At 35.2% G+C, this 14,879-nt stretch overlaps 2 protein-coding genes across 2 annotated transcripts; one reads left to right on the top strand and one right to left on the bottom strand.

The window, feature by feature from the left end:
• Positions 1–1,698: 1,698 nt before the first annotated feature.
• LOC125192550 (6-phosphofructo-2-kinase/fructose-2,6-bisphosphatase-like) lies at positions 1,699–9,987 on the bottom strand. Its single transcript, XM_048090194.1, has 23 exons — positions 9,751–9,987; positions 9,485–9,548; positions 9,087–9,382; positions 8,577–8,783; positions 7,919–8,128; positions 7,722–7,817; positions 6,613–6,711; positions 6,493–6,522; positions 6,036–6,089; positions 5,809–5,862; positions 5,658–5,735; positions 5,123–5,214; positions 4,992–5,049; positions 4,821–4,895; positions 4,668–4,715; positions 4,353–4,450; positions 3,928–4,003; positions 3,731–3,793; positions 3,528–3,619; positions 2,543–2,611; positions 2,385–2,448; positions 2,231–2,296; positions 1,699–1,998 (listed from the first exon to the last, which is right to left on the bottom strand). The coding sequence occupies exons 1-23, from the start codon at positions 9,919–9,921 to the stop codon at positions 1,924–1,926; spliced, it is 2,235 nt and encodes a 744-aa protein (XP_047946151.1). The 5' UTR covers positions 9,922–9,987; the 3' UTR covers positions 1,699–1,923.
• A 2,094-nt stretch (positions 9,988–12,081) lies between these two features.
• On the top strand, positions 12,082–14,735 carry LOC125192635 (peptidyl-prolyl cis-trans isomerase CYP20-1-like). The gene is made up of 7 exons (XM_048090293.1): positions 12,082–12,209; positions 12,443–12,521; positions 13,382–13,429; positions 13,517–13,540; positions 13,797–13,979; positions 14,069–14,144; positions 14,452–14,735. The coding sequence occupies exons 1-7, from the start codon at positions 12,141–12,143 to the stop codon at positions 14,588–14,590; spliced, it is 618 nt and encodes a 205-aa protein (XP_047946250.1). The 5' UTR covers positions 12,082–12,140; the 3' UTR covers positions 14,591–14,735.
• The last annotated feature ends 144 nt before the right edge of the window (positions 14,736–14,879 follow it).

The raw sequence follows: 14,879 nt of genomic DNA on the forward strand, positions 1-14,879 counted from the left end.
AATAATTTTATTCCAATTATTTACACCAAATTCAAAATTTTTACACCATTTTTGAATTTTTGTCACACAAAATTTTTGCAGTAACACCATATTTGGTGTTGTTTCAAAAAAACACCAAAAATGAGAGTTTAAGTTTAATGTATGTTAGAGAAGATTTTCATACCAAAACTTATTTTTGAAGTATGGTCATTAATTCGTCGGTTAATCAACTAATCAGTTCAAATATTAACTGAAGCTACCAATTACTTATTTAATAGTATTCCATATGTCCTCAAAATAATTCCAGTTTTACATTTGATTTATTCATCAAAATTAATCTTTATTTTAAAAAATTGTCTACAACACATTACCACTATACATTAATTATTATTGATAACTTATACCATTCGAATCCATCACTACCATAATACTACACCTACTTAATGTGAGTCTCACTTGTAATTATAACTATTTCGACCATTTTTCTTCTCATATCTTCTACTACTTGACTAATTGTATTAAAACACATAACGTCATTTACAAGGATTATATTTTCGGGACACGAGGAGTATAATCATAAAATAAATAATTGATAATAAATTTTATACCATTACAAAGTCAAAAAGTTAGCGGAAAAATAAGCACACCTATTTAATACTTGTACTCTTATAGAAGAACCAAAAACTTGTACCATTATAAAGTCAAAAAAGTTATTGCAAAACTACCAACTGGAGTATATCATAACTCTTGAAGTTCATAACCAATTGAACGGTGTATTATACTTTGGATCGATAATTGAATTGAGTTTTATAGTTTGATTAGATTTTTTTCAACTGTGAGATCGACATTATAAATTCATAACCACATGAGCACGTTCCGTCATTCGGGTTGAAGAAAATGGTGGGATATACTTCCTATGGATTTCAATGTATAATTGGTAAAGCAAAAGAGAATGAGAAAAAATACATGAAATTGTGTAGTGGATTGTGGGGCCATAAAATGATAACGGATAAGGATAAAAAGGTTTCCATAAATGGATATGGACTATATCTATGGAACGGACGAAAAAAGGAAATATAATCTATTTCCAATTGAACGAAGAGAGTATATATTTTCACTCTTTTTCATTCCTTTTATAGCATAGATAATTTCTCTAATACAAATTGAATTCCTTTTTTCTATAATGATTAGTGTGATAACATTTCTACCTCTTTTACCATATTTTCTAACAATAAATTTATAATTAAGTTACGAAATATATGAAAAGAGTATAAAAAAGAATTTTCATATTCTCCAGTATATATTTTCCATAAAAGAATGCTGCAGGAAAGGAACACCCCTTAAATTAAATACTACCAATTTAAATATTAAAGACTGGATCGCAGGCAAAGCCCATGACTTTTATGGTATGGGTTGATCCTTAGGCCGATCCAACACATCAATTAATGAAATTATTTAATTTTTTATGAATTTAATATATCTATAGCAGTGTAGAAAATGATTAGGCCGAACCCACCATGTTAATCCCATTGAAAGTAAAATGCATGTTACATACTACACTTAAAAAAGAAAAGGACTTTTACTTGTTAGGAAATTGATTTGGACGATTTATTTTTATCATATACTAATCGAGTTCATATGTGAGGAGCAGAGCTCAAATCACAACTCCTCTGACACCGCTGGACTCTTAACACGTAATGCACAAACAAATCGGAGACGGAGACAAGACAGCAGGCGATTGGTCATTATTTTCGACCCCTTCGGATCAAGAACAGATTCCAGGCATTGAGGTTATTACAGTAGCCACAAAATTCTGTTCATGCTGAGCAACTTTCACCTGGCCTAACATTATTTGTTTCGCTTGTATCGGTATTTTACAGTGAGTGACATTAGTATTTAACGAACGGAAGCTTACTATGCAATGCTGTCAAGTTTTGCAAGCTCTCACATGAGCTTGTACCGTTTCTCTTGGACACCGGTAACTCCCATCTGTATCTCAATTATTGTGTGAAGTGGCATCTGCATATTTCCAACGAAAACAAGAGCCGAGTTTAGTTTTCACATAGGTGAAGCTCCGCTTCCATATAGAAGAAAATGAACATGGAAGAGTATCCTTTGTTTTATACTATCATTTTGCAGCTTCGTCTCAAACAAACCAAATATTCAGGTTATATTTCAAGGACAGAATCTTAAAGTTCCAAACTTAAGTTATTCTAGACGTGGAAATTATGCATAGCCGCGAATATATTACCTCGATGTGGGGAATCTCTTTCAATGGCCTATCAGCGAAATAAGCATACAAAGCCCTCAAAACTGCCTGAAAATTCCGAAGAGGTCATTTGGCATTCAAGCATATATGCTGCGTTTTTTGGAGAAAACTAAAATTATAATCATAGATGCATAACCTGGTGAGATATGACCACAACAGGAGCTCTTTGTCGTTCAAGCTCAATAATCACAGGCTCAAGCCTGAAAAGAGAAGAAAAAAATTCAATATACTAGGCATTATGAAGTTGGAACTTGACCCAAAGCAAAAGACGCATTTGAACTGCATAGGACAGACCTTTGTATGACATCAAGATAAGATTCTCCGCGAGGATATCTGTACCTTAACTTGTCCTTTTTACGTGCTCTGTAGTTTGTATGAAATTAATTTAGATAAGTTAACAAATGACAATGAGAAGAAAGGAAACCAATGACAGGAAATAACATCTTCCTAATTTGGTTAGGTTGACAGATTCTTAATGGTAAACAATTCCTGTTACTGTAAAAGAAACAAGACAATTCAAATATGCTTCATGGAATTCAATTCTTGATAATACAAGCAGATTGGGGCGGGGTGTTCACTTTCTCACATTTCATTTCTACCAATTTGGGCCCGTCAAGATTTGAGCCATAATTGGCCACATATCTCATATGTTCCCTCTTGTTTAGTACACTAGAATTGGCCCAAGAATTGATCCTAATATTATATAAAATAGACTTAATAGAATTATAGATTGACAAATTTATCCCTCCAAGTGGAAATGTGGAAAGGTGAAAAAGTGAAAAGGTGGGGCAATTGTGTAAAACCAAGCCCATTTCTTGGTGCACTTTCCAATGCACATACAAATCTTACCAATTTTGCAAGATTCAATTCTTCCTCAGTTAGCATGAATAGAGCGGACCCCACCTCAATTATAAGGCCCCCAACAATTATTTAGTGAAAAGTGAACACAAGAATTGGCCCAATTCTTCCAAGAATTGGCCAATTCTTTCAAAGTGAACACACCCCTGAGTTATATATAGACAGATTTTTATGTACTTAAAGCATACTTGTACATGGAACGGATGACTAGCAGCAAATGCTAACATTCTCAAATCTATACTACAAAGTGGTTATTACTTATCTTCGAAAGGATAAGATGAGAAAATGGAGAGTTTCATGTAATATCATCAAATGGATAGGTCTCCTTGTACATATATGATATATATTCAGTTATACTGCTTTCAGGCTAAAATAACATATATAGATGAACGTAAACTAACACATAAGAAGTGAAGCATACTCATATTCTTCTGGCATATTTTTCTTAATTTCTTCATATGTCATCCCATCGCATACACCAGCATTAATTTCGTCAAGTGCACGCCATTGTATCTACATGATGACGTAGTAGAGTGAGTAATATTAGATGCCAGTCCAAGAAACCGACAACAGAAAACCATACATTTATTATGAAGTGCAGCGAAGAAGGGCGTTTATGATAACCTTGGGAAATCCACCAATCGGAGTCGCTGTTAAAATTGTTCTCTGTAGTGTGCTAGTCCATATCTGATCACAGTAGAAACATAAAATTATACAGTTATAAAATCCTCGTAATATTCCATAAGCCAGACTGAGTTTTTTAATGAGGCATAGAAACTGGAACTCTATCTCCCGAAATTTATGAAGACAGGAAATCTTACGGAAGCAGCCTTTTCATTTTTTAGGCGTCTCTCAACAAAATTTGCAAGTTTCTTAGCATAAAGCTCGCCAGAATCACTGCACAAGAAAAATTAGCTCCCAAAGTTGCCAAATGAAACCATATCAAATTACCATTATGCTGATACACAGAAGAGTATTGATAACTGAAACAAGGTAGAAAGAACATTGATCGTTTCCGATGAATGAAAAATATTTCAGATTTATGCTAGTGCAAACCTGAGTACTTGAAGAAATGTTAACTTGTAGTTTTGCAATGAAATTAACTTCTCTCAATAAAACATGGTTGCAGGAAAAGGATCATTCTCTCCTTTTTAATTTGTCCCAGAAAACTAATCAATTTTAAAGAGGATGTGGAAAAGGTCAAAGAAAAGTAGAAAGTGTATTCACATTCCACAAATAAAAGAACCTTATGGCACTGTCACCACCGATTCGACCTCTGACATTGTCTCGGCTCTCTCCGTGCCTGGTAAGCAAAATTGGACGGGGAGTAAGATGTGTATTTACCTGCAATTTGATGCACAACACCATCAGCCAAATCTCATATTTGGCATCATTGTAAATTTTGGTGATAAATAAAACACAACTCCCACTACATGCACCCAAATTTATGCAAGATTTTAAAAAAGAATTGATCAGCACATTTTTGGAGGCAAAGCACATATCTTCATAATGTCCTTACTAAAAAAAAAGTCAGTCCCTATAGAAGATTTTTACAACATACCAGGAAGAATACTATCCGCCCTGGAAGGTATCCACTAATGTTGTTCACCTGTTTCAACAAAACACATATTTTTAGAGGAATTAAGTATTCTTGCTCAATACGTAGATAGCTAATACAATGAATAGATAATTAAGCAAAATTGAGAGGATTTACTTGTATTTGTCCACCATTTCCAGAGACCATATCAATCATTTTTATGTAAGACCCTTCTTCAACTGGCTCATAGACCTGAACAAAAAGAAAACTGCTCATAAACCATTACTTTTCTCCACATAACATCAGAAAAATGGCACCGAATATCAAAAGCTATGTCCTGGGATCTACCTTTTCGTAATTTTCCAGTCGGACCTTGAAGTCATTATACCCTGCTTCAAAATCTGGCCTGAAATATACCACAAATCACTATGTGATAATATGTGGTGCGTAAATATCAAGGAAACCATCTAGTGTCATACTCTTCTGCATAGTCGGGGCTCTGTTGAACTTTGAGACGTATATTCCTCTCAATTATATTCCTATCGTTGCATAATGTCTCCAAAAAAATAATCTGCGAGTAAAAAACATCATAATCAAAAATCTAGTGGGAAAGATGACCTAAATCACACTATATTATGAATAGGATGATACTCTGGAAATACAGATTTTAAGTAACTACAGCATAAGAACTGTAACATACTCATAATAAGCAATAATTTATTATAATTGAAAACAAAATTTTAGTACACAACAGAACTCGAAATTACTCCAGTGTCGTTAATAAACTGACAGACGTTCTCAATGGGTAGGCACAAGTCACATTTGAAGTTATTCTGCTTCTTTATGCGTTGAATCCAAGTTAAAAAGAAAATCCTTTAACTAAGCATCTTCAACCATGCTAACATATTAATGGTCAACCACTTCATACCATATAACCGAATCAATTGAAAATGACTTAGAATAGACAGTATGCTGAATCAATATCGATAAAGCAACCAAAATTCAGTACTCCACCTTGCATTCACCTTCAGCCATTTTCATAAGCATATTCCTTCTTTTCCTGGTACTGTTTGTAGCATCAAATATCCCAACCTAAGCATATTTATAAAATGCATTACCAAAGTTTCCAATAAATATCCATGCGGATAATATGAAATATACCTACCTGGCCACCCTCTTGCATCCAAGATATCATATCCTCCATTGCAAGTGCTGCTACCTAGTAGCATGTTATGGATTAAAACTATGCCCAAGGAAAAAGGTCAATACCGATTATAAGTTTTTATACAAGAAAAAACATAACAATAAATTTTGCTTAAACCTGCACCTTCTTATTGTTGGATTCATTCACAGAAAAATCAGATTCGAAATAAATAATCCAAATATGAATACCTCATTGCGTGCCTCTATGCCTTCTGGATTGTCACCTCTGAAAAAATCAGCTGTCTGCATCAAGGATATTAGTTATACTGGGAGATCCATATCAACGAGAGTAAAATAAGTATCACAATTTGAACTTTCTAGGATACTAGAGTTCAACAAGTTTGTTTGTGGTCAAATAATTGCAAATTATAGTTGAAGCCATTTGTGACCAATGCTATCTTACACTTGGTAATCTCATATTAATGATACCATACATATACTCGAGAAAGTTACATTGGGTCAAAATTATTCCTGATGCTTGCCACAAATAAGAGGAAACTTCCTCTAAACTTTCTTGATAATAGAGGCTAAAATGTCAACACATTAGGGATCTAGAGGGGCCATGAGGAATGGAATTGACACCTCTGTGCTTCGTGAGACAAGCAAACAAAGAAGTGGAAGAAAAGATGTGGCCAACTGACAGTACCTGGTTAACTCCATGCTTGAGCCTTCGATACTGCAAAACAGAATACACAATAATGCTGCTTACTCTCGAAATACTAGCAGGATAATAACAAAAGAAAATTCCAAATAGAAAATCAACGACCTTCCCAACATTGAAGTGTTTGGTATCATGACCTAACCAGCGAAGATACCGAGTAAGTTTTGCTGCAGTGAAAGTTTTCCCTCGTGCAGGCAGCCCAACCTGTAAGAAAGCTCAATTTGGAGCATGAAAATATAACAACTCATAAAATCCATGGATGAAATACAAGATGACATTCCTTGTATCTTGGGCATTGTTGAAAGGATATTGCATATCAGACACACAACTGTAAAGCATAACTCTGTAGGATAGAATATTGAAACCTAATAAAAGGTTTACCTATTTGTTTAAATCTTTAGATATTAGCTCTCTGAAGAAACGTCCCCAAGCCTCCATGTGCAGACTTGGATAAAATGCAGAGCAACTAATTTTTCATTTTAAATTATGTCATGCTGCTGTTTAAGCTTCACATTGCTGGAATTGTTCGTGTAAGTTGCATCACATATTTACATAATTATGTACCATTATGGAAATAGACATCAGAAGGGAAAACGTACTACTCCCTCCGTCCCATAGAAATATACACCCTTTCCATTTTGGTTCATCCCATAAAAATAGTCCACTTCTAGTTTTGGTAACTTCTTTTTTGATGGGCAAATGAATATAAATTCAAAGGTCACCACGGTGGTCTCAAACCCGGGACGTTTGGCCTCATGCATCGCATCACCACTCTACTGCTTGGCCAACTCACACACACATTTTGGTAACTTTTTTCCCTCTAATGATGTGGGCCTCATTCTCCATTAACAATACTTCAGTCATTTTTTTTCTCTCTTTCTCTCCTACTTTACCAATTGTGCATTAGACCCCGTGTCATTCCAAAAGTGTCTATTTTTATGGGATGGAGGGAGTATAAGAAATGTGGACATAGAATTGTTTGGGACTTGGTTTTCGGAAGGCCAATATTTTAATAGCAAAATGGAACTGAAAAATATATTCGACTTTATCTAACAATTGTTAAATCCTGAATTTTCTAATACTTAAAAAGGAAACTAAGGGCAGATGGCAACAGTTAATTGTCAACTAAAGCAGTCTTCCCAGAAAGATCTACCAGACCTTAAAGTGGTAATTAAAACTTCTATCAACTGTTGGCTAGAATACTAGGAACGTACCAGGACAATTGCCAGATGTCTATCCTCCTTGGGGCCAAGCATCTGATCTGCTATAGCTCCAGCTGCAACAGCTCCTGCAGCAGCTGGCATAGAGTTCTAGAAAAAAACAATCAATGATGTCTCAGAGGTTACTTCTACATGAAAGATATACATTCTCAGCAATTTTAGACCAAGCATCTCATAGATTTCTCACAAACCTTGGATTCTGAATCAAGTTTGACATCAAGAGAAAAAGTTGATGCACTTGATGATTTTAATAGTCTAGGAGATCCTACACCCCTATCCACAAAGAGTCCTCTGTGTCCTTCATGTTTCTGCATGTTAGAAGAAGTTCCAACTGACTTTGACTCAACCAAGCCAGATTCTAAAGACAACTTTGCTGTTTCTGGGACAATGACTTCCATCCCCTGATAGAAAGTTGACACCACAGAGTGAACATAAGAAGGAACACTTGTGCAGAAGTTGTAATATCAAAGGGGTTTGTCCTCAATACAATGAGATGGTATGTAAACACATCAGATATGTATTTTTAATAGTTCCCTATCCATGTCAAGAGTAACTTTCTGCCATTTACTACCGTGACTACATTTGGAGGATGGTCTTTCTTTTTGCCTTGGCAAAGGAATAGCATTCAATTACATTGATGGATTCAGTTATCAAAAGGATAATCTTCCATTATTAAGAAGTATCAGTACATCTATACAAAGTAGGAAGATAACAATGCATACATATTTATTGTGTATGAAAAAACTATGATAAATTATGTGGCTGAAGTACATAAAATTCTCATGATTATCACATTAGAATGGCAAACAACTCAGAAATAGAAAAGGGAGGAATAAATTAACACCATACACCAGGTCGGTCAACTGAGGCACCAAGATCCTTTTGAGAATGCGATGAACTACTAGAGCTGTCATTCCTGGAAAATTTCCCTGTACGAGTGAGTGACCTAGGAGTTTCTGTCATATTTGCTGCATACACAGGACCTGAATTGGCCGATGATGGAGCTGGAACAACATAATGCTCAATATCAAGCTCCAAACTTGCTGGTGATCCATTCTGTATCAAAAAGTGCCCACTGAATGAAGTGATATTTCACTTATGGAGATGATTTGAACCGTACAAAGTTATATAAGTTACAGTAGGGGACGGGGAGCTAATATCCACACAAAATCCCAAAGCAAAGAGCAATTTACAAGGAAAGCTTGCAAAATATTGATGAACCCAGGCATAAAGGGAAAGAAAAATACTACACGAGCAGCTATCTAATAAATGATCGGTTAGAATCAATAAAAATTCAGAATCCCAATACAATCTACAACTTGAGAACACTATCATTAGTACAAAACACTCTATACCTACCTCATTACCAGCTTCAGTAGCAGAAGCTATACTGACATCTGGTATACCACGGACAGTGGATCGCTGGAAGTTCTCCTGATACACCCTCCAACTTGCAGCAAGATCGAACGGTGAAACCCTATCTGCCTGAATGAACACTTTATACTCAAGAACCTCATCTCCAGCCACCTTAAACACGGCTGAGTTCCGGTCCCCTTGCAATGCACCTCCTATCAAATGCCTATTCGGACCCTCCTCCACAATACATGGCACGTTGCCATGCTTGGGCTTCAACAAAAACTTAAAATCCAGCGTCTCTATTACAATCAATACAAGAAACATCCGACTTCAAATTTCTGATACGCGAAAAATCGGAGACGCAGCATAATAATGGTTACACATATTAGGAGCTAAATTACCGTGATTAGGTGGTACAACAAAGCTTAATTCCCACATAAAAGTCGATTCACGCTCCATAGAGAGCTATAGTATACAGTAGAATGAATTAATCAGTAAGTGCTGATATAGACATCAATGCAATCCTATTCAATCAAGTCGCACAATTGAGGGGAAACTCCGCAATCAATTAGAGACAAATTCAAAGAGGAAGAAGAATGTGAACGCATCTCATCGAATTTCAATTTAGAAATAGGAAATTTGCAATTAAAGGAAAGAAAAGCCTCACAGCTTTGGAGGAGTCCCAGGAGCCAACGAGAGGGGCGGAGCCGAAGACATGGGGGACGAGCTCCCCTTTGAGCCTGTAGTTCTCCATCTTGAGAGAGACATAGAGCTGGCCGCCAGCGTGGTCGTGGTCTTCGGAGCTGGTACCGGCGTTGGTGGATGCGGCGGTGCCCATTGTTTAGAAGAATGAAGAAGTGCAGGGCATTTGGGTAGATAGTTGATACAGATAGCCAGATAGGAATGGAATAGGATAGCAGAGTTAGTGAAGTGATAGATAGTCTTATTTCTTGATTTCCACGAATCTATTTATCCACTTTTGTTCAAACAAATTAGATTAGGAAATAAGCATAATTTCTAGCTTGTTTAGTGAATGAACTACGCTTAACAATTAAGATAATGTTCGCTCACTATTTTATTTATACTAAAATACAACAAAACGATAATTTTAAGTTATGAAACAAAATTGAAAACTTTGCAACTCATACTTTATTACACTAAATATATTTTTATTTTACAAAGTTGGTCAAAAACATTTACTTTCAAAAATTAAGTCCCAAACAAATAAAATTATTGCCGGAATCGTCCTTTTTTACGGTGCCCTCAAAAAACTGACGAACAACGTCAATTAACCAATTTTGACATAATTAGTAGTAGTAGTAGTATAATAATCCATTATTAAATTATAAGTAGCTTTTAATATTTCTTTTTTAAAAAACACCGTTCTTCCCCTCTCTCTCTCATATAATTATTATACTAATTAGGTCAAAAATTGATTAATTGGCGTTGATGGTAAGTAGAGATGTCAACCGGGCCAGCCCATCGCGCCAACCCTATTCAGGCTGCGAGTTAATCGGGTACGGGCTAATCGGGTTGTGATTTTTTCGGGTTATAACAGTTCGCCCTAACCCTAAAAGCACGGGTTTCGGGCTAGCCCAGCTGGTTAATCGGGTTGCTACCGATAAAAATAACATGCGATCAATTCAATAAATAATTGTGAAAATTAGTTATATTTAGAAAATGTAAAATATTTAATTGTGATAAATTTGAGATATATGCTTAAACTCAAACATAAACATAATCAAATACTAATATTTGAGATTAATGAAAAATAAAACATAAACATCAAGAAATCTAAAACATGTTTTAGAAATTTAAATATATTTTTAGTGAATTTAAAGTTTCTAATTTATTTATCAATTATTATGTTAACAAAATTTTAATATATAAAATTGAAAGTTATTATTTTAGTAATCTATATTATAAAATAACCAATGAAGTGTCGAATTAGTGTCGAACAAATAGAACGATAGAAATTTTATCGGGTTTTCGGCTCTCTAACAGGTTGCGGGTTAATCGGGTGCGGGCTAATCGGACTAGAAATTTTCAATCCGAACCCTATAAATTTGGTTGACTATTCGGGCTAGCCCACGGATTGAGAGCTACATTGACATCCCTAACTGTAAGTATTTTGACGGCACCGTAAAAAAAAAGGTACGATTGCGACAATATTTTCGTTTGTCTGGGACTCGATTTTCAAAATATAAATATTCTATATTACTTTCATAAAATGATCATATATTATTTAGGAACAAAAAAGGACTTACTTTATTATTGCATCTACTACGTATCATTACATTTTTGAAAATTTTCTTTTAATCCCCTCCAACTTAGGTGAGATTAAAGGGCCACTTTTTGTGTCCACTTTTATAAAGTATGCTAGTTTCATTACTTTGTCTAAATTTCAATTTTATAATTTATTGAATATCATATTCATTAAGCAAGAGATTTTTTAGCCAAATTATATTACATACTACTACTATAATTATTTTGTGGAATATATTATCATTGTAATTTATTACTAATAATTAGTACTTCCTCCATTATGAAATAGAAGTCATATATAGTTATGCTGCGAGTTTTAAGAAATGTAAATAAAAGTGAGTTGATAAGTTAGTGGAATATGTGTCACACACTCACACTTATATATAGTTTTATAATAAAATGTGATTGGAATAAGTTAGTGGAATATATGACCTACTTACTATTTATGGTAAAAATGAAATAAGATTCTTATTGTGGGACGAATGGAGTAATAATTAGAGTTGATATATCCAAAATTTAGGTGAGAGGTACATTAACTCGGACACAAAACTTATTAATTTAGGGGTAATTAATCATTAGAGTTGATAAAAATAGGAGTATTAATCATAAAATAATTAATTTACGGGTAAACATTGAATTATACACAAAAATTAGGACACTAATGAGCAGACGTGTCGTTACGCCATTGGAAGAAAGCCCATCTTATGACGCTAACATTTTAATTTAAAATCACCAGTTCTCACTTCTCAGCTGAGTAACTGAAGCTGAAGGAAACCCTCGATCACAACAGAAATGGCGGCAAATCATAGACTACATCTCCTCTTCACTTTGCTAATTTGTCTCAGCTTCTCTCTTGCACAGGTTATTCTTCAAATTTTTTTAAATTTTATTCCTTTTCAGTCTGTAACTGATTTTATTTAGAAATCGTCGATTTTGACCTTTTTTTTTTTTGCTGCTATGAGTATAATTTAAATTTGGGGGAAAACTTTTGTTCTTTTTAAATAAGTGTGTACAATTGTATATTCTGTTATGAGATATCCGTGGCAGTGTCTTCTTCGTTATCGTTCTGTTAATTTTATTGATTTCTCCTGCAGGCAAAGAAATCTCAGGAAAAATTGAAAGAAGTGACTCATAAGGTTTACTTTGACGTTGAGATTGATGGCAAACCGGCTGGTATGGATATTGGATATTTGAATATATTTTGCGATATAGTGTTTTCTCTCTTATTTTTGCTAGCCATCGTTCACTGGCTTTCTCTGATTCTATGATATTTATGTACATTGGATTTTCAAATCTATTTTGTAGAGTAGTGTTACATCTCATAGTTTTGCAAACCATCATGCCACATAAACATTGCGACTGTATTATGTCCATGTCAATCACCAGACAGCATAAATTAGGGACTGTATAAAGAATTGTTGAAGTGGTCTGCATCACACTAGATTTATTTGGGCATCTAGGTCTTTGTAGGCATATTTGGACTTAGTCAGAGAGTCTGCCACATAAGAAATCCTAGAAAGGAAGAGCACCAGAATGCTCTGATTTAGAAAAGATATAGCCAAGGAAGACAGGTGCTTAGGAAGTCATGAGTTTTGTCTATGAAGTCTGATTTATGGGAGGGGTAGAAGAGTAGAGAACACGTGAGTTTGACTGTATTTAGGATTTTGGTCTAGGTTGGTAGTGAAGTCTGTCTGTGATGGTGATAAAGAAACTAGAAAACAACTGTAGTTCGTAAGAATGAGAATGGGAATGGGAATGTGAGTAAGTTTCTTCTTGTTGTATGGGGACCATTCCCCCATAACCATGTCCATCGCACCCTTACACATTCATCATATCCATTCACCATTATATACACCAAACTACCACATGCCCTAGAAGTCAATTCATCATTGCACCACACATACATGATGTATGCTAGTAGATATCGGGTAGTTTATATTCAGATTCACACACTCATTTGTTTATACATATATTTTTTTTGCATTTATTAGTTTACTGTTGCCTTGACTAATACGAGAGGCATATGTTCTTAGGACGCATCACTATGGGTCTCTTTGGGAAAACTGTTCCTAAGACAGCAGGTATGATAAGCTTTGTGGGATTAATGTTCCCTGGGCATTTTTCAAATATTTGCTATATAACTGACTTTTGGTTATTTTGTCTCACAGAAAATTTTAGAGCTCTGTGCACAGGTACAGCACTTTTGTCTTCTTTTTCTTGTTTGTGCATGCCATGTTGATGTCGGTATCTCAAGTCTCAACTGGATGACCCATAGAGTCCCTGTTGATTTTAATTTTAGTTGGATAGCTTCATAACTGTGCAGTATCTTAGGCATGTAAGTTATTGACTATGCTCGAGTAAACTTAAAGAATCTGTTATCTCTAAGCCATTTTTGAGTGAGTTGCTGAATACTTCATGTGAGGGAAATCTTATTTTGTGTAAATTCAGGTGAGAAGGGGGTTGGAAAACTCGGGAAGCCTCTGCATTACAAGGGAAGTACATTCCACAGGATTATACCCAGCTTCATGCTTCAAGGAGGCGACTTTACTCTAGGCGATGGAAGAGGTGGAGAATCAATCTACGGGGAGAAGTTTGCTGATGAAAACTTTAAGATCAAACACACAGGACCTGGTATGTATTGCTATTCTTTTGCTAATCTAATTGATGAAGAAAGTTTGAACTCGTTATCTTACAACCGCCATTGTCTGTGTGCTTTACAGGACTCCTGTCGATGGCAAACGCTGGCCCTGACACTAATGGTTCCCAGTTCTTCATCACTACTGTGACAACCAGCTGGTAAGTTATACATGATCCGTGTTTTTTTCACAATCGCCTCATACTGTTTGACAAGGACACTTTAGTACCCAATACATTGAGTTTGTTTTCAAACCTAAGCTTGGCCCAACCTTCCGGTACTCATAAGTTGTGTTGGCAATTGGAAATCTTTGGAATGACTATTAGCTTTTATTTGAGTACAATTTCCACCTGGATTTACGGTTGCCAAGGATATTCAGTACGAAATACAATACACCCATCAGATCTGAAAGCTAAGTCCCAGTTCCAATTCTTGCAAATCAACAAGTTACTTGTTACCGTGTCTCAGGTTAGATGGCCGGCACGTCGTATTTGGAAAGGTGCTATCCGGGATGGATGTGGTGTACAAGATTGAAGCTGAAGGCAATCAGAGCGGCACACCCAAAAGCAAAGTGGTGATTGTCGATAGTGGTGAACTCCCAATGTGATCACTTTTTATGCATATTAGATGCACCAAGACTCAAAAGTTTTATGGTTTTAACTTGGAAATTTTGTGAGTTTTAATGCTGAAGTTATCGGGCAAACCTTCCCATTTCGAAAATAAATCTTGGATAGAAGAGCTTTTAATATGAATTTATGAAATTAACCCGATCCCTGCATTAGCGCACACACTTTTCTATTCTTCTTCTTCTAAAACTAAAACTTGGAGAAAAAATCTTTCCCTTTCCAAAAAGGAAAAAAAAAAGCTTTCAAAACATTGCTTTGCCCACACAACAT

The sequence above is a fragment of the Salvia hispanica genome, chromosome 1 (assembly GCF_023119035.1).
Source record: "Salvia hispanica cultivar TCC Black 2014 chromosome 1, UniMelb_Shisp_WGS_1.0, whole genome shotgun sequence".
NCBI classification, from domain to species: domain Eukaryota; kingdom Viridiplantae; phylum Streptophyta; class Magnoliopsida; order Lamiales; family Lamiaceae; genus Salvia; species Salvia hispanica.

Excerpts from the sequence above, each read along its gene's own strand:
- LOC125192550 (XM_048090194.1), bottom strand. The coding sequence starts at position 9,921 with ATGGGCACCGCCGCATCCACCAACGCCGGTACCAGCTCCGAAGACCAC. Across the intron at positions 6,090-6,492 it reads TCAAGCATGGAGTTAACCAG|ACAGCTGATTTTTTCAGAGG; the intron begins GTACTGTCAGTT and ends TCCTTGATGCAG. Across the intron at positions 4,896-4,991 it reads GACTGGAAAATTACGAAAAG|GTCTATGAGCCAGTTGAAGA; the intron begins GTAGATCCCAGG and ends CTTTTTGTTCAG.
- LOC125192635 (XM_048090293.1), top strand. The coding sequence starts at position 12,141 with ATGGCGGCAAATCATAGACTACATCTCCTCTTCACTTTGCTAATTTGT. Across the intron at positions 13,430-13,516 it reads AACTGTTCCTAAGACAGCAG|AAAATTTTAGAGCTCTGTGC; the intron begins GTATGATAAGCT and ends TTTGTCTCACAG. Across the intron at positions 13,541-13,796 it reads TTTTAGAGCTCTGTGCACAG|GTGAGAAGGGGGTTGGAAAA; the intron begins GTACAGCACTTT and ends GTGTAAATTCAG.